This window comes from Camelus bactrianus, chromosome 10, assembly GCF_048773025.1.
Source record: "Camelus bactrianus isolate YW-2024 breed Bactrian camel chromosome 10, ASM4877302v1, whole genome shotgun sequence".
NCBI classification, from domain to species: domain Eukaryota; kingdom Metazoa; phylum Chordata; class Mammalia; order Artiodactyla; family Camelidae; genus Camelus; species Camelus bactrianus.
Genome location: NC_133548.1, coordinates 23,252,875 through 23,280,460, shown reverse-complemented (window position 1 = coordinate 23,280,460; position 27,586 = coordinate 23,252,875). Strand labels below are relative to the sequence as shown.

Sequence of the window (27,586 nt, the reverse complement as noted above, 5' to 3'; positions counted from 1 at the left end):
CCTGAGTTCGGAATGTGGCCGCATCTTCTAGGTGGGGCCATCGTAAAGATGTGGTCTTGATATCTGAGAAACTAAACTCTTGGGTGGTAAGCCAAACAGATCAAGCTGAAAATAAAACATATGCTTATACACCAGGGGAAAACTTCCCTTGATATTTTCTCATCTCTGTGGCATATTTTCCAATTTCAGCTCACTTTTCTTCTTGGCACCTGTGCACGTAATTCAGCAGGATGCCCGACTTTTTTCTGTTGGGGTGTGATAACTGCCACTTTCTCATGCTTACTGAGAATGTGGTTAATGGCTCTAAACCTGACTTCATTAATTTGTGAAATAGAGCTGAAAGTATTATAGTTCTGAAAAGAGTTTTGTATTATCTGGGCATCAAAATAAAAGTTGGAAAGAATTAGGATGGATTTACAAATAACCCTTCACAAAAGACAAAGATTCTGATTTCGTCGTGGTTTTGCCAGGTGCATCTCTTACTCCAGCTCTACTGTTTTGGGTGACAGCATCAGGGCCCTGGTGGATGGACGCCACTTTTTAGTTTCCGGGAGCTTCTGCGGATGGTGGTTGGTTACTTAACGGTGTTTTTCTACTGAATGTATGCGTCTTGGTTTTCTTTCATTGGCTATGAATGGCTTGCTTGTGAAATGCTTTGTTTTTGGTGAGAATACTGTAAGCGTTTGATAAATATTCAGAAATGTATAGCTGAGTCATATGGCTGTTCTAGGTAGCTATTCTTTCTTGGACTCATCTCTAGGAAAGCTCTGGCTGCTCATGGTGTTTCTTTCCCCACCAAAACTGCTAATGAAGTGAAGTGGTCATCGTGGTATAACTTCCAGGTGTCTACGCTTCAGCCAGTGGATCTCCGTGTTGCTCACTTGCCAGTGATATGAATTCCCTGGGCTTTCAAGTGCAGAGGGTACTTGCAGACTGCATGGATGGGCAAAGCTCTGATGCCTTTGGTTATCCTCGGTGGAGGGCTGGTGTTTTCAAAGCTCTTCTTCCTCCTGCTGCAGCTTCTTTGGCTGCTTTCTCCAGAAGATCTCATGTTCTGACCCCAGCGTATTCTCTGACAGAATGCAAAGGACACTGAGATGCTTAACAGTATGGCTGAATCAAGCTGAAGGAACTCTCTGCTTTCCCGGCATTTCTACTTAACCGTCTATACCACCTGGTATAGATGACTTACTTTATAGACTAAAGAAGGGAGTAATGTGCAAAGCAAGTGGTGAACTCCAGAGTAAGCTCCAGAAATAACATTTTCCTAATTACTTCAATCATCATTATCACAGTTTCAACTACACCCTGGGTTTTTAACCACCCACAACAGAACCAGGATTGGACCCAATGGAGCCCAGGCCATTCAAATCCAGAAGTATCGCTTCAGACAACCACAAGGATGACTGGTAATGGGTTATGCATACTTAATTAAATATTTTTTTTCCCTCAAAGTCTTTGATGTTGCAAAGATCAATCATCAGGACACAGTGGGAAATTTAGTTAATATCTCATCACAAATTTTTAGTGAACTTTCATGAGGATACTCAGGTCAACTTAGGAGTCATTTATCAATTATATCATCTGAGTACAGGATATTTTATGTTCTTCATTTTAAAAATGAATGCATTTAAATGGTTTGTGATACTGCCCTTGACAAAATGGTTATAGTGGAATAAAAGGTAAACATTAAGAAAGTCCATGCCCGTTGGTTTTCCCTTGGGAGAGATGAGTGAAGTCACTCAAAAGCATTGAAGGTAGATGCTCAGAGGTACCATTTAGGCACAGGACCATTAGAGGTCATGTACTTTAGTGGAAGAACAGAATCATCAAAAGTTGGTTGATAAAAAGTCACTATGTGTATAACCATCATCACGACAGATGTGGACAGAAGTAGCACCAGTGCTTATGGAGAAAAGTGGACCCAGACGCCACACTCGTCTTTGAGTCACCATGATGAAGAGGAGACCCAGCATTCTACAGGCACACGTAAGAAGGATGGTGGTCAGCAGTCCTGGCTGAGATGAGTTAGGGAAGTCATTCCAAAGAATAGGGAAGACTCTTGTGTAGACACTGGCTACATCTTCTATTTCCACACAATAACTTCTCTTATCCCCAGAGCATGAAAAGCTGCCAAATATGTGCCCAATTTCTTAGAATTTTGGGGAAAAATGCTAACTTACCAGATTGCCTAAATGGCCAAAATGTCTAAAAAGTTAAAATGTTTAAAAATATGTGAGATATTTGAAGAATCTGTGTTAAAGATTCCCAGAGTTTCCATCTGGGTAATCTGTGTGTTTTCATGGAAGTGTATGATGTGTGTTCTTTTGATGCCTGTAGTGGGACCTGGAAAGAAAACATGAAAAGTGCAATGATCTTTGAAATCTTTACTTTCTATGAAGATCTTTGATGAATCCAGTTTCTTTTTCACATTCTGTTCCTCGCTGCATTGTAGAAAGGCACCCCTTGTACCCCTTGGAGGAACGTTAGTAGCTCAGATGGTCTGCATTTGAATTCCATGACTGTTTTTTTTTCTGTTTTTAAGCCCATGGTAACTCTTGGGGAAGGCTTTGATGCTGTTATTCCTACTTATGTGCAAACATCTCAGGTTTCCTAAAACAATTTCAGGTCTCACTGCTGGACTATGAGGATAGAACAAAAAAAGAAATAAGAAGTTTATACTCTTCTTTTTTTAAAATCTACCTCTCAGGGAGATGCTTATGATGTTTGGAATAAAAGAAGATTTAGCTTAGGATAATAGCTTGTAGCATGCTTAAAATTATGGTTCAACGATCATTCTCATAGCCTGGAATACTCCTAAAGCAGAAATGTAAGAAATAATCACTTAGAAGCCAAAAGAGTTTGGGAATCCATGATTGAGGATGTCCTCAGACAACAAAAGAAATGTCTCAGACATCAGCTAGGACTGAATAGGTTAATAAGTCTTGGGCATTGTATTGATTACGCCCAACAGGCCTACGTCTCATTATTTACCCTAATAGATTTGATACACGCATGAGGTTTACGAGGTGAGTTAACAAGAGTCTTTTGATAGAAGAAAAAATTAAGAAGCAGAGGTCTCTTCAGAATGGGATTCTGTACCCATCCCTTTGGGTCCTAACAGTATATCTTAGAAATTATTTTAGACAGTTTGTACTTAAAAAGCAGAAAACTATTTAGGAGGCTTGGAATTCATAAGCCTATTGCCAAAAGGTGTGGGGAAAGGGGCATGATTACTGGAGGGTAGTTGAAATACGGGACAACACAGAACTGAGCAGAGGGGAAGCAGTAGCTGCTACGGCAGGTCTATTATCAGGACTCTCAAAACAAAGAGATTCTGATTGGTGAGCTCTGGGCTTTATCCAAAGAACATCACAACTTCTAGAAGAGATCCAACCTTCATATTTACAATGGAAATCCTATACCCTGCTAACCCATATGTTGAAAGCAACAGAAGATTACTGGATCTTTAAAGGATCATTGTGTTTATAAAGACAGTGGTAAAAGAAGTATAGAGCAGTGGTGGGGTGTGTGTGTGCGCATGCATTTTTTGGTTTGTTTTATTTTTCTTTCTTTTTTTTTAAGCTTTAAATAGGCAATCTATGTTTGGCTTAATTTTTCTTTTTTTTTGTAATCACACCCAGTGTTTCTTCTAACTTCATTATTGTCAGGAGGTAGTGATTTAGTCAGTGGGAGGTAAAATTTAAGAGTTTGTTTCTTTCTTTTCCTCCCTCTGGATAACCAGTTAACCCCAGGAATGTTTTGGCCAATGCAAGGGTAAAACGAGGACAATACATTTTATTTTTTTTTTAAGTCTTTGGTATTATCAAGTCACGTATATCATTTTCTAAAATAATGAAATACAACCAGTTTTACAAGTTGCAAAACATACTTCGAATTGGCAAGTTTACACACTCATTTTCTTTTCTTTTTTTAATCGAGATATCATTGCTGTGTTATACACTTTCATTTTCTCGATGAACCAAAAATTTACTATTAGTTGCTATAGATGAAAATGTCAGTGGCTTTCTGATTTTTCCCAAAGGCACCCTGATACAATTTTACTTCATTCATTTTGTCCTTTTTAAAACTGAACAATTGCAACCCTGAGTGTTTGAAATTTTAAGCCTGTCCTACACTGCTGTTGTTTATATAAATGCCAAACACTGGCTAGAGAAGTTTTCTTCCACTGAATTACTTTTGTTAAAAAGTAATTTTGGCAGTTTTGGATGCTCCATAGACATAACCTCGTAATATGTCAGCGGAGTAGCATCCCAGCCGTTCCCAGCATCTTTCATGCTGGGCAGATCCACTGCTGGTGCGTTTCCAGTGTGTGTGGTTATGAGTCACGTGGCCACCATTTGAGAGAAGGCTTCCCACTAGGCTGGTCTTGTCATTGATTCTTATATAATATATTCCTCCCCCCAAATCCCTGGAGACAAGAAGTTAATTTTTTGAACAAAGGGTTTTCTCAGACAGGATATATGAGTCCACAGACTCTAGTAAAATATGAATAATACTGGGAATTCATAGATCATGGTCTAGTCCTAAGTTTGTACCAGTCTGACTATATGATTTTGAGCAAATCAGAACTTCTTTGGGCTCTAGTTTTCCCATCTGAAAAATCAAAGTCTTGGACCATTTGATTTCTGATACTACTTTCAGTTTATCAGTGGTCTTGCTCCTTACTCCTTTCCTCTTCTACCTTCTCTCCTACGTGTATGTGCTCTCAGGGTAGAAAGATGTATGTTGGTAAGGAAATTAACTGAACAATAATGGCTCACAATTGACATTCTTCTCACAGCCTGGGCAACCCCTAGTAGTACAACAGAAGAAACAGCTATCCAGAAAGAGCAGTGGCTCGAGAATGAACGGCCTGGGGAATATCCCCAAACACCAAAGGAAGACTCTCATTCAACAGCAGGGACAGCTGGTAATGGATGGTTTAACAGGCAAATTTGGGTGAAAACTTCCTCTTGGGTTAAATGTTGGGCATTGAGGGCAGTGAACAAGAAGACTTTGAAGGGACTGTCACAAGATGTTAAGGTTCCTTCATCAATGATGATGCCGTCGGCACAGAGCCAACCCTTAAACTCTCGTAGCAAATTACGTGAAGAGCAATGGATTCAGGCACAGAAGGGAAACACAGGAAACATGCCCTTGCAGGTGTCACTCTCAGACCTAGTTTGGAGTATCCCCTAGTGAGACTGTAACAGAGACTCTGATCTTACAAAACACTCCCTTTTCCTTTGTAAAGGCATCTACCCTATGATGTGGGTCCAGCTTTACAACATAGTTCTATGAAACAGTGGGCTTGTTAGAAAGCATTTGTTCATAACCCCAGTATTTGAGGAAATGGAGCCAGACATTTTGAGAAAAATACCTGTCTGGTGTCATTTGGCCCTTTTGCCATGTTTGTTTGGAGATTTCTCCTTGAATATATAATGATTTCTTCTTAGATGTACAGAAAACACCTCTTGTCTATTCTTGAATTGTGGGATTGTGGAGACTGGACTCAAATCTTGTCATCATTTCTAAATGATGCCCGCTAACTTGGCTCTGCCGGCTCCCATGCGTGATTCTTTTGTCTGTGTGACAGAAAGACTGAAATGCATCCTGCCTGTTAAAGACTGTGAATACCATATTCTTAGTTGGTGTCAGCGAGAAATATTCCCATGTTTCCATTTGCAACATAGACTGTAATGCATAATGTTGTTCCCGTGCACGGCAACTTCTGAATGCATACCTAGCAGAGCGATGGATTCGGTGACTGGCTGTGTGGTGTGGTTGTTGCTAAGGGGCTATTCTTGTCATCGTTGCCACCTATACTTCTTGGCTCAGAAGGAAGCAAAAGCATGCGCTTCATTCCTGTATGTCACTTGTGCCATAAATCCTGTTGTTAGAAGGTAATGCTTCTAATGGATTCCATTCATGCTTTTGAGATGAGTGGCATTTACTTTCGTGTGTATCTCATGGGAAGCTGTTACTTGATTCCTTCTCTAAATCACCGCTGGCCTAATGTGTGTTTTGCTGGGATGTGGTTGTCTTGGAATGACATCATGTGTTGGGCTCTTACACTTCCTCCTTTAGGGGACAGTGGCAACTTGGCATGGGTCAAGAACTGCTCCTTCATCTTTACTTTGATGTCTATAACTTATTGTCTACCCACTAGAGAAGTCACTAATGGTTTTGGGTCCTCTAGTTCACATGCTGATTGCTAGGAAAATGAGCCTGAATGAACCCATACCTGCTAAGACATTCTGCATTTATGCTGCTTCCTGGCCCTCTAAACCTAGAACACGGTTTCATTGTCTTGTGTTGAGAATACAGTCTTTTTTAAAAAAAAAAATCAGTCTATCCTTGGCCAAATGTCAACTAACATTTTGACACTTGCTTGAACTGCATAGTCACAACAGCTTCAGCCCATGACAGCCATCCAAATCAAAGAGTGACCACACAGCATCAAGAGGACAGTTCCTGGACTTATATCTTGGACCCAATCTCACATCCAATGGAACGAGGTCATCAAACAGAAAGAAGGATGGGTAATAGCCTCTGAGCTTTTATATATATATATTATGTTTTTTAAAGCTGCCAAATGGCTGTTCTCCTAGAAATGTGCCCTTGAGTTTTGACCAGTCTGCTTTCCTAAGGAACTTTAAGTTTCTTAAAAAACTAGTTTTCTTGGTAAGAGTGATATGCACATTCATCTGGATATGAAGTCCTGGTTGAGGGTGGAGAATTTGGCAAGGGAGTCAAAGAAGAATTAGTCCTAAGCTGTTGAGACTGGAAGTCATTTCCTCTGAAGAGGAGCAGTTTCAAGATTTCTTTTCCATTTACTTCTAAATGCAGTGTTTTAAAAAGAGTGAAGTAATGCATTCAATGACTATTTCCACTGTAGGCCCAAAGATGTAACTTGTCTTTGGTAGTGAAATCTTAGAGATCAAAAATTGGTGAGTACTCATTCCAAACAAGTACCTCAAAGGCTCCAACAATTTTATTATTTACTCTTGCATATTTAGAAATAAATATGATACCCAGTGACTTACTGATGAGCAGATAGATGTTCCATTAAATTGATCATGTCAGGAACATTATAAATGGCTTCAACCATGGAATGGTGTGATACCTCTTAAAGGATTCCACTTATCAACAAGAAGCTGAACAAGAGTGTCTAGGGACCATCAACAGGCAGGACTTTTTCTGGAAGAATATCCACTTGGGGTTTTGATTTGACTTAGCTAGCCTTTCTTTTTTGAAATCTGGGATAATGGAGTCAGCCACGTTTTGTCCTTTTCTTTTTGTATGTAAAGGCTACAATGCACAGGTGGGTGCCTGATGGTCCAGTGTTTCCCTCTGGGGTGATTTGGGACTGATTATATCTCCCCCGAGGTAGCAGTGTGGGTGGACTTCAAATCGAACCAGCAGTGGTGATGGTGTTTGTGGGTTGTGTGACCACTCTTTCACCCAGAACTTGTTATTTCAGCAGAACTGATTGGTGATAATTATTAGAAACAGCTTCCGTAACTATTGTCAGTGAAAACTGTACTGCTCAACATTGTACATGTCACATTCCAAAGACATCTCCTGCTTGTGTTTATGGGAAGAATGATTCACTGACATCCACTGCTTCTTATTTCTTGCCCTAGAATATTCCTGTGGCCTCCATCTAGAGATTATTGAATGATGATTTTGTGTTTTATTTGTACCTTCATTTTGTAAAGCAAAAGAGGAGCAAATGAGGGAAGAGGGCTGTAAAGAAAATTATTTTGCCAAGTAAGGAGGATGTAACACAATGGCTCCTGAACCAGTGCACTTTATCTCGTCTCCACGTGTCACATCATGTGTATGGAACGGGACAAGTCACACAGGGGTTAGACTTCTCTCTCTGCAAGGCTTGGGAAGCCCATCATGTGCTCATTTAGCGTCCTTCCAGACTCAGCAAAAAAGAACAAAAATCACAGCTCTTATTATAACTCGGCCCTTCAGGGAAAACCAGTTACTTCTCGGAATGCTCTTTTGGAGAAATGATAATCTACTTCAGTTCCTCTTATTCAAGTTTGAATAGAAGAATAATTTGTCTCTAGACCATAAACCACCCTCAGGTAGTAGTTAGGAAATCAAGTAATCACCCCGATTTAATTCCTTCAGATATGGAAACCAGCCATAGTACAACGCTTCAGCCTTCTGCAGATCCAAACACAGGTTTGGTGGAAGACTTGGACAGGACAGGACCTCTTTCAATGACAACTCGTAAGGATAATGACACTCAGTCTCTTTATTTATTTGTTTGTTTATTTATTTATCTTAATGGTAGTACTGGGGATTGAACCCAGGACCTAGTGCATGCTAGGCACACACTCTACCACTGAGCTATACCCTCCTCCAGTGTCCTTATTGACCTGTATTCCTGCTTCAGCTCTTGCTCCCGTGGACCCTGGTGCAGAGCTTGGTGGTGGAACAGCTCGCTCAGTGCTACGTAGCTCAGCTCAGCTCAGAACGTAAAAGCTGTCTTCACTGTCTATATTTTCTTGATGAATTCTTTAAACCTGATTATACCTCCATTCTTGGTGCTTCCCAGAGTCAATGATTTTATGTTAAAAAAAAACTAAAAAGGGTGTGGGACTCCATTCATTCTCTGAGTAGTAATGTCAGTGAAACCCAAGACCACAGCTCAGACGGTGGTTTCTCTACGTTTTAACTGACCAGCTCCTTTTGATTCCCATCTTTCAGTCAATGCAGAATAGGGGTAGGACGTTTTGATGGTTGTAAAAAGATATTTTGGGGCCAGATAGTGGTGGAGAGTAGGGAAATCACATCAGGTCACAGAGGAGGAGCAAGGCTTGCTGTTGACAGTTGACATAGATGGCAGGGCCAGGGAACAAAAGAGGAGCATTTGCTCATGTCTCCTCCTATCATCATGGTAGAAACAGTGCTAAACTTCTAGTAGCCTTAATGCCCACTACATTTACAGGGCTATCCTGGAGATCACCCATTCATAATTTCTTGACAGAATATGAAAGAAATCCAGAATTAAGTAGGTCTTACATAATGGGCAGAGTCTTTCCATGTGAGCCCTTTTAGGCAAAAGGAAAAATTAACAGGCATGTGTTGATCGTCAGGAATGTAAATAGCCCAGTGTTAAGCATCAAAGGAGATGCAGATAAGCCTAAAAGTGGTCCTTGCCAGTCAAGGGTTTTGTATTCCTACTTTATGTCCTTGTTGACTTTTGCTGTGCAGTTGAGTTTGGGATTTGGTGAATGTCTCTCTCCTGGTTGTAATATTTACTTGGTGGTGGACATGGTGTGCTTAGTGGTGTGCTTTATGGAGTGCTTGCACCTGTAACTCAGAGGTTGGTATGTTTCTTAGAAGAACACAAAAGAAATTAACTGAGAACAATCAAAGCTTTTTCAGATACGGGCAATGATTCAACATGAAATTGTACATATCAGCGAGGGCCCTGTGTTTGCCCAGATAAGAGTTTCCTGGTGTTTCAGCTCAGTGATGAGAATCCGCATCCACAGATGAGATCAAAAACCTAATAACTGAGTACGATGATAACTTTAATATTCTTCAGAAGAGATTTAAGTGTTTCCTTGTATAAATTTGGTCTGAGTTACTTGAGCAAGTAATTCTAGATAAACTTCTTCCTCTTTTGTGGTGACAAATACGCTATCCGCTATGATGGTGTTTATTTTCTCTACCGTCACGTGTCTTGACACATAGCTAGGTGCTCTTGATGGTTAATAGGAACACTGGGATTCACACGTTCCTTTTTCTTTGTCTCTGTGCTCTCTGGTTTTCCCGAGTGACAGGAAGAAGTGCTATAATTGGGCCACAATGATCCAGGATGGACAAAGTTTTGGCTCAGGTGTCACCTTGGCACTTGACCTTGTTGATTATACTGAAAAGCAAAGCCAACTAGGGGCAAAGCAGAAATCTGTTGTGCATTTATGTCAATCAGAGAAGAATGGCATGCCCAAACCTTGGTATTCCTACGCACCTACCCATCTGACACTTGTAGCTAGATAACAGAGGATTTGTTTCATGGCTCCAAATTAATACCAGATTCATCCCTCATTGAAACAGAGTGGAGTGATACTCTGAGCTTCTCTACATCACACGGAGGCTTGGAAGAAGATAAAGAGCACCCGACGACTTCTGCTCCAACATCTAGCAGTAAGGACTGTAAAGCCCAGGTGGCTTCAGCTAGTGAAAAAAAAAAGAAATCAATGAATTATGGGTGCCTTTGCAGTGTCTTTGGTGGAGGGACATCAGTTGGCTGCAGTTATGCTGATACTTCTGATCAGAAGGTGTGGCTGGTGATGGGTCTCTGATTTTTCTGCTTGTAGACCTGTTAGAAACTATTGTACATTAAAGGCAAACTCTATTTTTTAATCTTAAAGACTGGGCTTCTTCAAATCCAGAGTTAGTGGCTTGGTTTACACATAACATCGCTTATGTATGATTTACAATTGGTATAAAGGTCTGAATTATGTCATGCTCTGATTTCCTGGCATTAGTAATATTACTTTGCTGTTTATCCTCTGGACCATAAATCCATGATGCTGGTGACTAAGAAGCCGTGTGAAATGGCCAAGGAAAGAATAATCAAAGCCTCTGGTCTTTGAAACTTTTCATTGGCCATTCCAGTTGCAGGCAGCATAATTTTACCTTTCAGTTCAGTTTTACCTTCCACTTCATCAAAGGTGGTGGTCCAGTAGAGTAAGAGCTCAAGATTATCTGGTACTTGGGTTGACTTCAAGGTAACAGTTCTAGCGGCATAAACCTTATTTTAATAACCCAGGCGGTTGTTGTAACAAATGTCTCTTCTGGGTATTAAGATCACCAAAATCTCTTCCATTGAGTAATATCCAGGTGGTGTTGATTGCAAAATATTGATTCTGCCCAGTGGTGTAACAAACCTCCCTGTCTTTTGCTCCGTGTTCACAAATAACAAGCGACAAGCTTTTGCAGCAATTGCACATTCTGAAGACAAGCATATGATGGGTGGTGTTCTTACAAAAGTGGGTTTACCATTAATTCCACCTTCACACAGATAGGAATGATGGCAGAGGTGGAAGAAGAGGTGGAAATCTTCCTGACGACTCAGCCACTTCAGTGGAAGGTTATACTCCTCATTCTCCAGACACAAATGAATACACAACCCTCCTCCCAGTGACCCCTACTGAGCCTGAGTCCCCTGGAGTTACCGGAGTTACTGTTCTTGGAGATTTCACCTCTAATCTTGATCATTCCTTATCAGGTAATTTGGCCATCTGTTATCTGATTTGCTTTCTCAATAGGGAAAAACAACACACTTTCTTATTACAGGGGACATTCTCTTGTGTAGGCTGTGACGAGACTGATTTGTGACCCAGGAACGGCTTTCATCACAGATCATCATTGTAGTGTGCAAGTGAACAGACTTCCTTTAGATAAATAATGCTTTTATTTGCTTGTGTAACTTCCATTTATTTTTTTGACTTGGTTGTTATGGTAGAATTTCCTTCTTTGTCTTGTTTCTGATCTTATGATATGTTAAGTTGAATCATATGTCAGTCAAAGTAGCCAAATATTAGTAATTTCATTTGATTCAGCATATGCCACCCATTAGTAAGGTTTTACCCAACTTGTAAATAATTTCTATATACTGATGTCTTTGCTCTGAAATTATTTTCTTCTACTGGTGATGGATTGGTGAATATACTTTTGGTGAAGGGCTTATGGATAACCTTTTCCAGTTAAGATACACACTTAATACGATTTAATCTCCTATTAATGAACAGGCATCGTTTCTCTTGTGATGGCAAAGAGATGACTGAAGATGACTTATTCAGTTAAGATGGACATGAACCTAGTGTAAGAATGAGACCTTTTTCCTCAAATAAGCAGTCCTCCCAACTTGACTTTTCTGTGTTTCTTCATTTGCATTAAGAAACTAACACTGAAGAAAACAGAACTGCAAAATACCTGATCTGGCTAAGAAACTAAAACCGAACTCTCCCTCCTGATGGCAGTTATTCAGGTGTTTTTTTTACACTCAACCATTAAGACATATTATTTAAATATATATGTATATGTATTTATGTGAGTGTGTATGTACATATGTAGCAGCATTGGTCCTTTCCCTGCCCCTTCCACCTCAAAAGAAGGATAGATCTTATGAGAACCCAGTATTTAAAACAGATAACATCATTGGCGCTCTAACTGATGTGGAGACAGAAACCCAGAATGCCACATGCTCAGCCTCTCCCCTCTGGGCTGCCCACCCCAGGGCTTCAAGGAAAACAGGTTTTAAAAATACTAACCTCAGCAATATTAGCAAGACAAATCCCCTTACAGCCACTGGCTCTTTATGCAGCATGATTCTGCTCTCGGTTTATTCAAAATTCCAAGTAGTGTGGTCGGTATTCTTCGGGAGAAATGAATCTTAAAGCACTGCCTGGTTTCTCTTGGCAAAATAAGACCTGTTATGTAGCCTAATGAATTTAGATTTTAAATGGCAATTTTAATAGTCACAGTAGCCTAGAAGGATTACATAGACTATTTATTAGTAAATAAAGTGTTCTCCGCAAAGCTGATTTTTACATATGCTGATTCCTTCTACATCCTGCGGTGGTACAGACTTTCCGTTGTTCTCCATGGGTAAATGATCTGACTCTCATCCTTGGTTTTCTTCCAAAACACTTGGATAAGGCTCATTTCTTCCCATACAATGTAAACATTTGGAATTGTGGTAGTGGTGGTAATGGTGGTGACGGTGGTGATGGTGGTGGTGGTGGTAGTGACTGTGATGGTGGTGGTGGTGGTGGTGGCGGTGACTGTGATGGTGGTGGTGGTGGGGGCAGTATTGGTGTCATCTTTCAGCAAATGCTATTTTCAGTTATTCTTACCATCAACCAAAGAACAAAGCAATCTATCTCCTCTATACAATTACATGAGAGATTACAGGTAATCTTCACCTACTCTAATCAAGGAAATGGTGATGATCAGATTACTGTATATTCCTTATATGTACTTTTCATAATGGGTGACTATAGCCATTTTATGAAATTATTGTCCTGTTTTGTTTTAAGATGCCATTATAGTTTTGGGAAATGTGTGGGGAAAAGGGAGAAGAGTGAGTTTCCATATGTTGAGTCCAAATTTGACCTGCGGGTTCAGATTTTGGCAATTCATGAACTTGTCTCAATCAAAAGCCTTTTGGTGATGGATATTTGAGGATATGGGACCACATTAACTTCCAATATTAAAAATATAGATTTAATTTTTGAAAAGTATTATTATTTGAAACATATTCTAATAACCAGGGACACCTTAGTCACATGTTACTTATCATTTCCCCATTTCTTTTTCACTTATTTTCAGACTCTTTTTCTCTAAATAAGCAGTTGACTTTTCTCTTTGAATCTTTATATACTTCAACTCCAATATTCTTTATTGCACATCAAAACCTTTTTCTATTTCCTGCCTCAAAGAAATCTCTTTAAATGTCTCATGCCCTAAGCCACAGAGTACACCTGTCCCCAGTAATCACATTTATCATAATCCAAAGCATACAGTCCTTATTTCAAAGATATAGTATCAAATCCCACCATCAGACCTGCAAAGACACTATAATATTTTTGTTAAAGTGTTACAGTTTCTACTAAAGCCACACTTCCTATGGTTATCTTTGATGGTCTGTGCTGTCCCAGGTTTTAAAATTTTGATTAAAGCTCTGGCCCACTCATCAGTGGATTCAGCAATGAACAGTAATTAATATCATGGACCCATGCAAAGCTCATTTGTCATCGTCTTTGGTTACCTTTGAAAGACTACACTTTGTGATGGGCTGTATGAAAACACAGATGCAGCGTACCTGAACACAGTACTGAATCTTCCCTCGTTGCTTCTTCCAGATGACCAAGTCTCACCGGTTGACTCCAGCGAGAGGTCTCATACCACTGACGGATCTGAATCAGCTGGTGAGTTTGAGCTGCTTTATTTATTGAGTTATTTTCTGTTTTCACCATGGAACCTGCTGATTATGAATGAAGTATGTATGAGTCAGTGTCTCCTGAAAAATTGTTCTCATATTTTTCTTTGGATGCATCACAATCTCAGAGGGAGCTTACTAAATCACATTGCTGGGCCCCCATCCTTAAAGCTTCCGATTCAGTAGGTCTGGGGTGGTGCCTGAGCATGGATTTCTAACAAGTGCCCTGGTGATTCTGATTCTGCTGGGACAGGGACTCCACTTTGACAACCACCGCTTTCAAGATAATTCTTCCATCTGAAAGGATCAGAAAGAATCAAGCAGGCTGTCCAGTTTAACACTGCATTACACTAGAGTGAATAAAAACATAGACTTTGCCATAAGAATGGCCTGGGTTCAATTCCAGCTCCTCCATATGTAAACTGGGGGCCTTATTTAAAGGATCTAAGACTCAATTTCCTAACCAATAAAACTGGGGTAATAATAATTGTCACAGGGCATTGTTTTAAAGACTAAATGATGATATACTTATAAAGTATTTAGCATAACCCCCAGCACATGGCATAATAGCTAGCATTCGTTGAGAATTTCCTGTGTGCTGGCGGCATTGTTCTAAGCACTTTGCATGTATTAAGTTGGACGATATGAAACTGCCGTTTCTATAGGTCAACAGTCAAATATCAGCGATTTCATATATTTCATTTATGATTAACTCACTTAATTATGTCAGTCCTATTATTATCCCAATATTACAGATGAGGAAACTCAAGCTCAGAGAAGCTAAGTTACCTGGCTGAGTTGACATGACTAGTGAGCTGGGAGGTGAAGCCAGGTTCCCAGCCCCAGGGATTTGTTTTGCCTCTCAGAAGCATGATCTGGAGAAAGTACTCTGTAATGACCATTATTACTGCTGTAATTACTGTACTGATCACACCCCTAGAAATATGACTTCAGGCAGCAAAAGTCTGCCATGAGGCAGGTTTACGTGTGACCACTGACACTGGGGCTACTGAGAGGTTCTGCTGGCGCTGTCTTACTGGGGTCTCCCTGGCATCTCCAGTCCAGGTGACCCCAGGCAAGTCAGGTGATCCATATGAACTACTGTCCCCTTCATGCCTAAGTGGGAGGAGGGTTGCCTCTAGGCTTAAAGTTCAGACACTTAAAGCAAATATGAAGATGGATATTTACATGGTGACTTCAGTAATGACCTATTATGTAAGAAGAGCACAGGGGTGAGGGGACTCAGTAGAAACGCTTCTAAAATAAAGACAGAAGTCCCAGGCTCTCTGGGGGCCTTGGGTGGGGCATTTAGCCTTTCCCAGCCATAACTTCTTTACTAGTAAAAATGAGATTGGAACACCAGCCTCCATTACCTCCTAGAGTTCTTATGAAAAGCATGAGGTATCAGGAATATGAAAGGATTTTGAAAATGATCTGAATTTGGAGTTATTACTGCAAGACAATGCTCTCTAAAATCAGGAGACCCCAGCTATTCCACGTGTGGTCCTAGGACCAACGGCAAGGGACATCACCTAAGAGCTGGCTGGAACTGCAGAATCCCCAGCCATCCTGGACCAGTTGAACCAAGAGCCGCATTTTAACCAGACCTACCCCACCCAGCCCCACTAGGTGGTTCGTATGTGCAGTAAAGTTTGAGAAGCACTATCCTAGGCTATTTTGCCTCACAGTCGCACCAGCCAGTTGAATTATCTCTGTGCACATGTCTCAGATTGGATCTCACCTCCCAGCTGCAGTGTTGAGCATCCCCTTTGCAGAACCTGCTTTCCCAGCCAGCCCAGCTCCGGCTAGTTTGCAGACCTCTAGGGTGCAAGGCAAGACCGGTGTATCCGGTCCATCTTCTGCTTTTGTTTGAAGTGAAAATCAGGTGGGCGGGAACGGTCTCTTTTGTTTGACTCCTGTGCAGGTGTCTGTTGTTCAAGCGGGAGGTTTCATCTGGCCGCACACACACCCAGATCTTTCCTTGCTGGGAGCACTTTTTTTTTTAATCCTAATAAAGAGATTATGATGCATTAATGGCCTCCCTTTCAATTATCAGAGGCTGCTGTGAGTCAGAGACAGACCAGCAAGAGTGGTTGTACCTCTTAGGTGGTTTTCAAGGCCAAAGATCTCCAGTTTAGATGGCAAATATCCTATGACCTGTGCAGGCAAACACCTGCCAATGGCCAAGGCCACTGGGAGGCAACTACAGAAAACCCTTTGGACTCCTGAGGTTTGTGAAGCAAAAGGCCACTGTCCAGATGGCATGTTGAAACAGCCAAATGTCCGGTAGAATCTGTTTTCCTCTGTTTTGAGTTTAACAAGAACATCAAATTGCATGAACAGGAGCCTTTCTATCCAAAATGACGGGAGTTAACAAAATTTCAGTGTCCACTGTGCACCTTCGACAGTCTGACTCTCTGAGAAAAGCTTTTCATTGAAGTCCTGATCATCTCCATCCACTGACTAGCCAGACAGACTTCCTGGGTTATTTTCTTTCCTTGGGAGCCCTGAGAATTCTGCAGTGGGTTCCCACTGGGTAGGGCAAAAGAGTTCATTTCAGTGGGGATGTTTCACATTTTGTTTTGAAGCAGTGAAGGAAGCACACATGCACACAAAATACAAACAAAAACCAAAGCTTTCATTTGGGTGCGTCTCTTCACAAGATGTCTTAGAAGTTTCTTGTAAAACATGATTCACCCCTGGTTTTGATGAACCTCTGGTTCTGACTTGTGGATTCTTTATCTTGCGATACTTCCTGCTTCCTTTCAGTCTGAGATTCTTTCTTTGTCTCCTTAGTTGGTTTTGTGGCAGTAGAAAATGTTGTCTTCAAAAGACAATGCATGTTGCAGGAATATATTAGCCGGTACTCTCATTAGGGTGATTTTGTTCAGACAGAAAGGACCATTGCCAACCCCTTCCCCTGCCATCTGCCCCAAATCCTTATTTTTTAATATTTATGCCTGTGTCTACTGAAGATATTGGATGTAATTTTTAGATTTGCTTTGGACTATTTGGAGCCTTTGAGTCCCCTAAAGGTCTTGTTAAAATGAGGCTTCTGAGGTTTGGGGTGAGGCCTGGGACTCTGTACTGCTAGCAAGCTCCCATGTGGTGTTGCCTGTCCAGGGACCACACTTTGAGTAGCAAGGTCCTAAATTAAAAGTCGAAAATAGTAAACTGTACACGATCACCATTCTTGCACACTTCTTTAAACCTCTGTAAAGTGATGAGGAAGTGGATTCTATTGTTACCCCATTTTATGAGCAAGAAGACTGAGACCTGGAGAGGGATGACTTGACCTAGCAGAGGTAGGACTCGAATCCGGCGCCGTCCTGCCCCACAGCCTCTTAAACACTGCACAGTACTGCCGCTGAGAGTTCTCGTGCTCTTGTTGAAAAATAACATTTCCAAGCCTTAGCCTTAATCAAACCAAACTTTTCTGGGCAGATAATCTTTCGTGTAACACATTATAATGTCAGTGGCTTGAATCTATAAATAGTTTTGCAGTGATGCAACACATAGAGGTTGGCTCTGTAAGGAACTCGTGGTTCTGAGTTCCAAATTTTGGTTGAGAGATGTCGTTTTTCTCTTTAGGACACTCAAGTGGGAGTCAAGAAGGCGGGGCAAACACCACCTCGGGTCCTATACGGAAACCTCAAATTCCAGGTGAGTTTTGAGCTGTGAAGCAAGAAAAAAAGATGCTAAAAGCAGGTCTGTCTGGAGGTCCTAGAAAGGAAGAAGAGGCCAGTTGGAAAGCACATTCTCCTAAATGTCTAACCTTGAACCTGCAAGCTAAAGGGTGACTGAGAGCACCACAGCCTCTTGGTAGGAGAGGATTGAAGCTTCCTTCTGGCCTCTGTCCCATAGGTTGGCAGAGCTCATATTCAGAGCTGTCCCTGGCCTGTCGCAAAGTAAGCACCATGTTAGTTACTAAAGCTTCCTTCGCAGATGAGTGGCCCCCTGAGGAGTCCACATCACCCCCAGGGCCTTCTTATCCCAGTCCAGTTCCTTCTTTATTTCTGGGTTTGGGGGTGAAGTATGTAACTTTCCTCTTACTTCGCAGACAGTGAGGAGATACAAGGGTCATGTGTGTTGAGTGGAGTGAAAAATCTTATGGTTCCCAAGCTACTTTTTCTCGTGGGGCAGTCTGTACCGATCCAGACAGGAGAGAGGGAGACGCCTGCAGGGAGAGGGCTGGGCCACCTGACTCCCTCGAGCATCAAGATTTGAGGCATTGTTTATTTGATTTGGGCTCAAAATTGAGCATTTGTAAAGGGAGGGGTTACAAAAAAGGAAGGTTTTTCCTAGGGTAGTAAATTATTCTTTACAAATTTGTAAACTCTCCCCTCTCCAGAGGTCTCCAAACTGAGCCTTCCTGGGGGAGAGGGAAGGACATGGTGGGGGCCTCGTCACTTTGCCTTGGCTTGTCTGAGCTGAGCAGGTGGAAAGGCGGAGTGGGCTGAGAAGGTGGGGTGAGTGGGACGCAGTTAGCTATAACCAGGCAGCAGGATTTTTCCCAGCTCTAGTCAGAGTGAATACAGAGCATCTCAGGGCTAGAAACCCAGGGAAAGAACAGAAATGGTACCTTCTTGTCAGCCTCCCCATCTCCTGACTCTACCTTCCTCCCCAAACTCACCTCACCAGGTAGAGATCAGGCAGGACTGAGCAGGAAATCAGAGGAGAATCAAGATTCCCAAAGAAGAATGGACAATGAATGACTTCCCATCTTCCTTGTTCCTTAAGCTCTAGTTCATTGCATGGATATTCAACCCACTTTGCAACTAAATTTATTCAAATTGTCAAGTCATATTTTAATGCTACTAAAGCTTGGTTTTAAAACACGTATATGACATTTTATTGGTCTACAAGTAACCTATTAATTATTGGAGACATTTTCAGAAGGGTAAAAATATAAGTCCCTTATTATCTACCTCATCATCCATAAACACCACGGTTACCATGTTCATGTACGTCCTTGCTGTCACTTTTCAATGCAATTTCCATACAAACCCATAATTATACCATATACTACATTCCCAACTGATCAGCCACAGCTTTCCAGTGTCATTGCATACACTCCTCCTGTATCTTAGTACGCAATACAATGGATGTTCCCTCATTAATTTAACCAGTCCTTTACTGTTGAATAGTAGGTTGTTTCCAACTTTCACTATTATAAATAGCACAGAAATAAATATCTGTATAGCTAATTCTGAGGTCCTGTAAATTCCTGGATCAGAAGCATGGACATTTTGAAGATGCTTGACAAGTTTTGCCAAAGAACCCCCCCTAACAGTGAATGCACACAAGTTCAGCCCTCCACGGGAATGTCTTTTTTCCCACCCCCTAGTATATGGCCTCTGCTTTCATTCCTTAGTAAAATGTAAGCTGAATGCTCTCATACAGGAGAAGAATGTTCCTTTTAAGGAATACCCCTTTAACCTACTTAACAATGCCCCAAAGGCATCTACAGGTTTCCACAGGTTAATCTGCACTTTTTTGGAAACGTGTTTCTCCCGGAGGGTCTTGGAAATCTTGACTGATGATAAGAGATGAAAACAAGAGACCTGTTGGACAAAGACCTATATAGCAAAATTATTCCTCCAGTATTACCTGATTATTGGCTGGACCTTTGGTTAGACCCATGTGCAGAGCTGACTGTAATTCTTGTTTGGACCAGGTCCATTTATAAAGTGCATTTTTGTTTTCACAAAGTGTGTTCCCCAAGCTCACGCGTGCCTTTTGCTTCACTCACACCAGAGTGGCTGATCATCTTGGCATCCCTCCTGGCCCTGGCTTTGATCCTCGCGGTGTGCATCGCGGTCAACAGTCGGAGAAGGTAAGGGGACGGTCCTCAGGGCCTTCAGCTTTGAAAGGGCATCGTTTAAACTTAGGCTTGTGTTGTCAGTTTATGAAGAACAAATAAACCAATTAAATGGAGGCTATTAAAGAACCTTATTTAAAAAAAAAAAACCACTTTGTATAACTACTAAATGTAAAGTAGGTAAGCTACAAAGATATATAACACAGGGAATATAGCCAATATTTTGCATTGATTTTATGTGGTGTATACTCTATAAAACTATTGAATTACTATGTTGTACACCTGAGACTAATAGAATATTGTAAGTCAACTACACTTCAATTTAAAAAAAAATTGAGGCGTTATGTCCTTGCTGCTCAGAGTGTAGCCCCCGGAACCAGCAGCCTCTGCACCATAGGAGCTTGTGAGAAATGCAGAATGCCAGGCTCAGGCCCTACCCCAGACCGCCCGTATCAGAGTCTGTGTTTTGATAAGACCCCAGGCCCCTTTGATAAGGATTCATGCGGGCAGTACAGTTCAGGAAGCCCTGTTCTGGATGCTTGTTAGAGAAACGAGGCTGTGAGTATTTGAACATCTGTTTTTAAATAATGGTTGAATCTTTTGTGCTTCTTAATTTGGGGGGAGGCCGGGTGAAACCCATGGGGACTTTATCTGATGAAAGTTGTGAAATATCTCACCAGGAAGGCATGAAAGAATATATTCATTCATTGAGTCATTAAGCAAATATTTATTAAGTGTAGTCATAGCTCACGGAAACGCTGTTACGGAGATTCAGAAATTGGCCCTTTCGCCTGTCTGAAGCCCATAGAAACTTCTAGAACCCTTCCCTAAAGCAGGCATTGGGTTTGTGTGTTTGTTTGTTGTTCGTATTTTGTAATGACACTGTTTTCTATTTTCTGGAAGCTGCCATTGAAAAGATTCAGGTTATGGCCTAGGAAGAGTTCCCTGAGAGTGAGGTCTATGAAACAATGAAGAATTTTCCTTAGGAAAGTCTGAACAAAGACAGTCAACTCCCTAGAACTGGCATGTCGGCTGTTTTCATTTTGTTAAGGCCCCCTGTCTCCCTACCTGGACCAAAGCCTATCATTTTGGAATTTATACAATGTGTACACCTGATTGAGCTATGACCCTGCTCAGAAATTCCGCCACCTAAAGTGAAGTAAAAGAGTAATTCTAGCATCAGAGGAAATGAACTTACTCCAGAACCTAAGAGTAAATTCCCTATTTGAGATGCTTTAAAGATGCATGATTTTTCTCCAAGCGAATGGAGAGGAACTTTAAACCTTTCATAAACATCCCTTGAGGTTTTTTTTCTTATAAGGTAAAAAAATCATATTTCCACACGGGACCATCCTTTATCGTATCAATAAATCATCTAACAGGCCACAGAATGCCCCTTTATTTGGGAAAAGACTTGGAGAAAATTCTGGAATCTTTCCTGTTGGCTTTTGGAAAGCAGGAAACAGCTAATTCCATTGCCGTGTGCAGCTGGTGCTTATCTGAGGAAAGCAAATAATGCCACCTGACGCTGGTACAAGTTAATGAAAGGGCTTTGAAAGTCAAACAGCTATATTGCTCTCTGAACCTTTGAGGGCAGAATAAAAAAAAAAATTAGTCACGATAGCCGATTGCATAAGGAAGGAAAACTAGGAAAAGAAATCTGAAAGACCTCCTAGAAAAGCGCCCATGACTAAATGGAAAGAGATTTTTTTTTTTTTAGTTGAATTGAAATAATGCAACTTGAGGGAGCCTTTACAAAGAGCCTTTATATTTTCCCTCGGCCTCCATGTTTCCCCTTTGATTACTCTCACTCAATTAAATATGAATTTCCTATTGTTGGAACTCAGTCCTTGTGTTCCGGGCCCTAGAATACACCACTCCTGCTCACGGATATAGTCCGTAAGCTTCGCACTTGTCACCAGAGAAACGGTGGCCCCAGATGCTGTCAGTGCGGAGGAGACCTCAGGGAAGCATCGCAGCTGTCCCCAGAGCAGCTGGAGGCCCTACAGCGTGGCTCCTTAGCTCCCGCGTCGCTTCCCATCATATCTGCAGCAAAAAACGGGCCCCCTTGCTGCCCTCCCCCTCCTCCCAAGACCAGCGGTCACCCTAGCAACAGGCAAACAGGGACGCGCGGGATCCAGCACAGCGAGTATCTCACTGGGAAAGTAGCTGCTGAGATGCCGTAAATTACCAGGTCCTGATTTGATCATCGAAAACAGATTTGCCACGCAGTTAAAGGGTGGTTAACGGCTGCACCGGCCCCTGAATGTGCACTGTGTTTCTAAAGCTGCCGGCCCAGCTCTAATCCTCTTAAAAGGCTGGCGCCTTTCTGCTTGGAGTGTTGCCTTTTAGAGGGATACAGAATGCTATTTTCCTCAAAGAAAGTTTGGTTGGAGATAAGAGGCCTACAACAGGCACTCATTTATCCAGCCAGCGTCTTTGGCGTGGCGGCTCTGGCCGTCAGCGCTGCAGAGGGGGATGAGGAGGCTAAAACGGAAAGGGTTCTTCCTTCCCTACGAGAATCTTGAGGTTTTGTGGCAGGATTGGCCTGCTGAATTTGAGTTAGCTAAGTGCATTGAGAACATACATTGGGCCGGCCACTGTCACATGAATTACAGATAACGGCTGAAAGTGGAAAAGCATTCATTGCTGAAGCTGAGGTTTGAGAGTTGACTGTGAACTTCCATGACCAAGTGACCTGTGAGTCACATCATCTTAAAGATGCAGATTTAGGGGTCCTGCTATTTCCTTAGCTTTTCCATCCCTGTCATAACCCACATCATCTTTCCTTGCTGTTCCTCCTATAACCAGAGTTGGTGAATTGCACCTTTCCAGTGGAAAGCATAGCTTTATTCACTGTCTTTAAGAGCCAACAATTGTCTTAGGAGTCAGTTGAGTTGGTAGATATTGAATGAGGCCCAAGAGAAGAAGTTAGGTGCTTTTCCCTTAAAGAATTTATCTGATTTATATGAAGAAGAGAAGAAAAGTCAGGACCTGGCCAGAGAAGGCTTCACAAAACAGGAGTGATTAAGGAATATTTCTGCACTGATTGTACAGAAAATGCATTTGCTGGCATTCACTCTCATAGGAATAACTGTCTTTTCTGTTCACTCAAGAGGACAGCCATCCACCCTGGGCTTGGTATGTCTCCTCCATAAAGCTCCACGATTTAGAAATGCCTTCCTTCTTTTAAGCTGCAGCCTAGCTCACTGTATTCTGAGCTCACCCAACCTGCTTCTGCCCTCTACAATGGAGCTGTCCCGTAGAACTTTGTGTTGACGGAAATGTTCCACTCTGCCCTAATATACAACCACTAACTAACTTGTGGCTTCTGAGCACTCATACTGTGGCTAGTTTACCTTAAAAAGGTGAATTTTAAATTTTATTTCATTTTAATTAGATTGAATTTAAATGGCCACATGTAGCTGGTAGCTATTGGATTGAATGGTACAGCTCTGACAGGATGCAAAATAAATCTCTAAATACCTGTAAGGATTGTCTGGTAGAAGAGACATAAGATCAGCTGTTAAGTTACCCCACTAAGGCTTTAAGATAAAAGCCCTAAAGGTATGTTACCTGGGTCCTAAGCCCTGCCCAGCCTGCCCACCCTCTCCTGGCCAGACAACAGTCTGGCATCTTCCACATCATGTGGTCACTGCATCTTCAGCTAATGCCTGAGATTGACGTGGAAGGGAGATAACAGGCAAGATGCAGCTCAGTAGAGTCTTTGGAGTCAGAACGTCTAAGTCGCAGATACTATGTCGTTATTGCTGTCACCAGCAGTGTCTCTTCGGATGACATGCTTGACCTCTTGGACTCAGAGAAGAGGTGGGGACCCTCTGACGAACTTGGCTCTCAGGTTCCTTCTAAAATTCCTGTGACTAATAAGAATGAAGAAATTAGAACTTGTTTTTTTTTTTTAAGTACTTATTAAATGCCCAGAGCATCAAATATTGAGCTGAGTTATTTATGAGAATCACCCTTCCCTCCTAAAAGAACTCAGACAGAAAACAGACACACACCTAAATCCAAAGAGAAACTGGGGCAGGACAAAACCCAAGCGCACACTGCAAAGCCCTGCAGGTCAAATGTTACCCACTTTCAAAATCAGCTTCGTTTGGGGAAATACCATGAATCCCCCCCCGACTCACCTCCACGCACACACATTTTTTATGATTATAAATCACTTTCCTGCAATAGTTCATCCAACTTCTCAAGCACCCACGAGGTAGGCAAATGGGAATGACTTTAATAAGACACCTTTGCTCCAAAGAACACCTGGGATACCCACTGAGAATTTTAAAAACCACAAGCAGCCTTCCACCTTTGGCTTTTTACATCATCTTCATAGTAAATATAACAAGGTGGGTGGAGGTAGCCAGATGAAACAAGCCAAATCCATTTCACACGGCTCTGGTTGTACTAACAATGATAGTGAGGGTTTCCTGAACTTTTACTGAGTTCCGGATACTATTCTAAGTGTTTATCCAAGGCCCTGGTTTCCTCACCCCACATGGTTCATAACAGCAACAAATAAAATTGCAGCACACCCATGTATCCAGTGCCAGGCTCTGTTTCAGGGGATTTTCACAATCCTGTGAGACTGGTACTCTTAACAGCCTGGTGTCACAGATCAGAAAGCTGAGGCTCAGAGAAGTTAAGTGAGTTGCCCCAGGTGACACAGTGGCAAGGTCCCCACACCAGGCCGTCCAAGCTCTCGCTCCTGTCTACGTGTACTGAACCCATATTCCCAGCCCCACAGACCAGCCCAGGTCAAGCATCCCGCCCTCCACCCCTCACCACGCATCATGCCAGGGGAGACAGGATCTACCTCCTGTTCAGGAGGTATAATTTCTGCTTCCTCAAACAAGTGATTAAAGTTTATGGCCTTGGCAGTCCTGGAGGGAATGGCCCATGATCATGAATAATAGAAGCTTTGTCTGTACGACTCCAAATATCCAGCGGCAAAGGGAACAGTTCTGCCTTCATCCTCTTTCCACATCTCCAGATGGCTAGCAGCATGCATAGAGCTGGGCAGAGCCCAGGCTTTTGGCCATAAAAGCCTAGATTTGAATATTGACTCTGTCTGTCTTACTAGCTTTGTGACCTCTGGCTAGTTACTAAACCTCCCTGGGCCTCAGTCTCCACTGCTGTATAATGGGAATAATAGCTGCTTTATGAGATTATTGTGAGGATTACATGAAATTACATGTAAAGTGCCTGGCATGCAGGAGGTGTCCCATAAATACTATCCTGTTTCCCCTCATCCCCACCCCACTTCTGGTTGTGAAGTTCTGCAACTTTGCTTTCGTTTAAGCAACATCTGACTTACTAGACATGTGGCAGTGATCGTGTTACAGGAAAGAGGAAGGGTTACATCAGGCTGGGCAGGGTAAGGCAGTGCTGTGACCCAGGGACAAGATCAAGGTCATGCTCTTCCGTGGAAGACCTGCTTTTGAATCTTAAGTAACGTTACTGAGAATTCTTAAAGTAACAGTGAACAACTTGCCTTAGGTAGTCAAACGTCCAGACCCAGGGTTGTACGGCAGTTAACCAATGTTAAGGGAAAAATCAGTATGGAGTTACACTTCCAGAGAACTATTGTTTCATTCTTCCCCGTACTTGCAGGCATAACCCTGACAAGGCCATCGAAGTGTTGACTGGGAGAGGAAGTCATGGGGCTTTCTTGAGTACACAAATCAGAATGATTGATAACCGTCATGTTGATGGCTTATCTGAGTCTGCAGGCACTGCTAGAGAGCTTAAGAGAGACAGACGTTTCCATTGCATCATATGGTAGGAGAGTTAGAACTTGAGAGTCAGACACACCAGGGTTTGAATCTCAGTTCTTTTGTTACTTATGGAGTAACCTGGAGCAAGTTGCAGAATTTTCTGAGCCCCAGGATTCCTTCAGCTGTAATAGGGGGATAATAATAACACTGGCTTCCCAGAGTTGTAATTCTCAAACTCAAGTGCACATCAGAAAGCTCTTGAGTGTTTGCTAAACCGCAGATCCTGGGCCCTCCTCCTTCGAGTTTTCTGATTCAGTGTGCCTGAGATGGGGGCTGAGAAATTACATTGTGACAAGTTTACAGGTGCTGCTTTTGCTGCTGCCTCAGGGGTCTTGCTTTGAGAAGCGCTGATTGTTCAGAGTCGGTAAGATGAAACATACTCAGACCGTCATAAACTGTGGTGATCGTGGCAGTGACAATGACCGTGATAACTGAATCATTGCACCCATTTCTCATCTGATTTTTATAAATGATTAGGTGTGGGCAGAAGAAAAAACTGGTGATTAACAATGGCAACGGAGCTATGGAGGAGAGAAAGTCGAGTGGACTCAACGGAGAAGCTAGCAAGTCTCAGGAGATGGTGCACTTGGTGAACAAGGAGTCGTCAGAGGCCACAGACCAGTTTATGACAGCCGACGAGACGCGGAACCTGCAGAACGTGGACATGAAGATTGGGGTGTAACACCTACTCCATGACCTTTGAAAGAAGCCACCGTCGGAGACCTAACCGTTACAGGGAGCTGGGACACTTCACAGATGCAGTGTGCTACTGATTGTTTCATTGGGGATCTTTTTTTAGCATAAAATTTTCTATTCCTTTTTAGGGGGGGTGGGTGTGTATCGGTGTGTGTGTGTCTGTGTCTGTGTGTGTGTGTGTGTGTGTGTGTGTGTGTGTGTGTCTGTGTGTTTTTAAAGTTAGGTCCAATTTCTAAAAACAGCATTGCTTTCTGAAATGAGGGCCCTATTAATTATTGGCACAAATTTGACAGTTCCAGTTCCCACCCAGAAGCCTCTCACCTCCTGGGATATGGGCTGACAGCTTCTGGCAAAAGCTACAAACCCATCTTCCTGACCCCAGCCTTCCCTCCACCCCACCTCCCAGGTGACAGCTTCCTGCTAAGGATGTCCCCCAGGGCTAGGAGGGATGGGTCCCTGGGAGGGAGCTTGAATGGGTCCACACTGCCCTTCCAGCGCCCAACCCCTGGGCATTTCTCTCCCGTGGGGCCGGGAACGGGGGTGTACTGGTTACACATCACCTGCTACAGAACCCCTGGAAATTTTTCAAATGCTTCTGGGAAATACCCAAAGGGTGAAGCTATTTATCTGTAGTAAGCTATTTATCTGTGTTTTTGAAATATTAAACCCTGGAGGTCCTTTGAGGATTATGCCTTTGTTGATACTTTGTCAGAGGCATAAAGGGTTTACGCTGATTCATAATAAACACCTGTACTTCTTCCACCTTCGCCGTTTGTGCTGTATTCCTTCAGTTTTTTAATCAGCCAGGTCTGGGTCCCACCAGCTCATCAGGAAGATGTGAGGAGGTTCTCCTTGAAGGTCTTCACCTCTAAGCCGCTAAGCCCCGACTCAGGCGCACTCAACTGAATCTCATAGAAAGGAGACAATGCTGTTTGCTGAGGCTCCGAAGGCTTTCTAGTCCTGACCTAGAACCAGAGTTGTGAGAGGAGGAGCTTCAGGTGCTGTTATGTTTTCATGGCTATTGATTTTTTCCCCTGAAAGACTCTGAAAAGTCACATTACATTTGCACGACCTACCATTTGCGGCGTCCCATGTCCTAGACGCTGCCCCTGTTAGTGATGTCCAAAACCAACATGGAAGTGCCTTCTGACCTTCTGTAATAAAAGGAGAAGCCAGTGGAAATGAAGGAACACAGACAGTAGCCCACTGACTGGCACAGGTTGGAGAAGTGGGGGAGGGAGCATTGTAAATCCTGTTGGAGTATTTTTATGACTCTGTATTTTACCAAGCCAGTGG

The 27,586-nt window shown here is 42.3% G+C and overlaps 1 protein-coding gene and 1 long non-coding RNA gene across 16 annotated transcripts in view; one reads left to right on the top strand and one right to left on the bottom strand.

Annotated features, from left to right (window-relative positions):
• The window catches only part of CD44 (CD44 molecule (IN blood group)), an 82,866-nt gene extending 55,809 nt beyond the window's left edge, over positions 1–27,057 (top strand). For 5 of the 15 annotated variants that reach the window (XM_045523944.2, XM_045523946.2, XM_010964679.3 and 2 more), the window contains 11 exons: positions 1,296–1,409; positions 1,882–1,989; positions 4,805–4,933; positions 6,408–6,545; positions 8,152–8,253; positions 10,090–10,179; positions 11,060–11,266; positions 13,905–13,970; positions 17,573–17,644; positions 19,739–19,817; positions 26,072–27,057. In XM_045523944.2, coding sequence (XP_045379900.1) covers positions 1,296–1,409; positions 1,882–1,989; positions 4,805–4,933; positions 6,408–6,545; positions 8,152–8,253; positions 10,090–10,179; positions 11,060–11,266; positions 13,905–13,970; positions 17,573–17,644; positions 19,739–19,817; positions 26,072–26,276 — 1,310 coding nt within the window. In that variant the 3' untranslated portion in view covers positions 26,277–27,057. The remainder of the gene's footprint in view (positions 1–1,295; positions 1,410–1,881; positions 1,990–4,804; positions 4,934–6,407; positions 6,546–8,151; positions 8,254–10,089; positions 10,180–11,059; positions 11,267–13,904; positions 13,971–17,572; positions 17,645–19,738; positions 19,818–26,071) is intronic. The other 10 variants (XM_045523945.2, XM_074372176.1, XM_074372174.1 and 7 more) reach the window with 9 other exon arrangements.
• On the bottom strand, positions 8,312–16,061 carry LOC123619585 (uncharacterized). Its single transcript, XR_006728241.2, has 3 exons — positions 15,723–16,061; positions 13,865–14,026; positions 8,312–10,209 (listed from the first exon to the last, which is right to left on the bottom strand). It is a non-coding gene; the product is annotated as an uncharacterized LOC123619585 (long non-coding RNA).
• Positions 27,058–27,586: the final 529 nt, after the last annotated feature.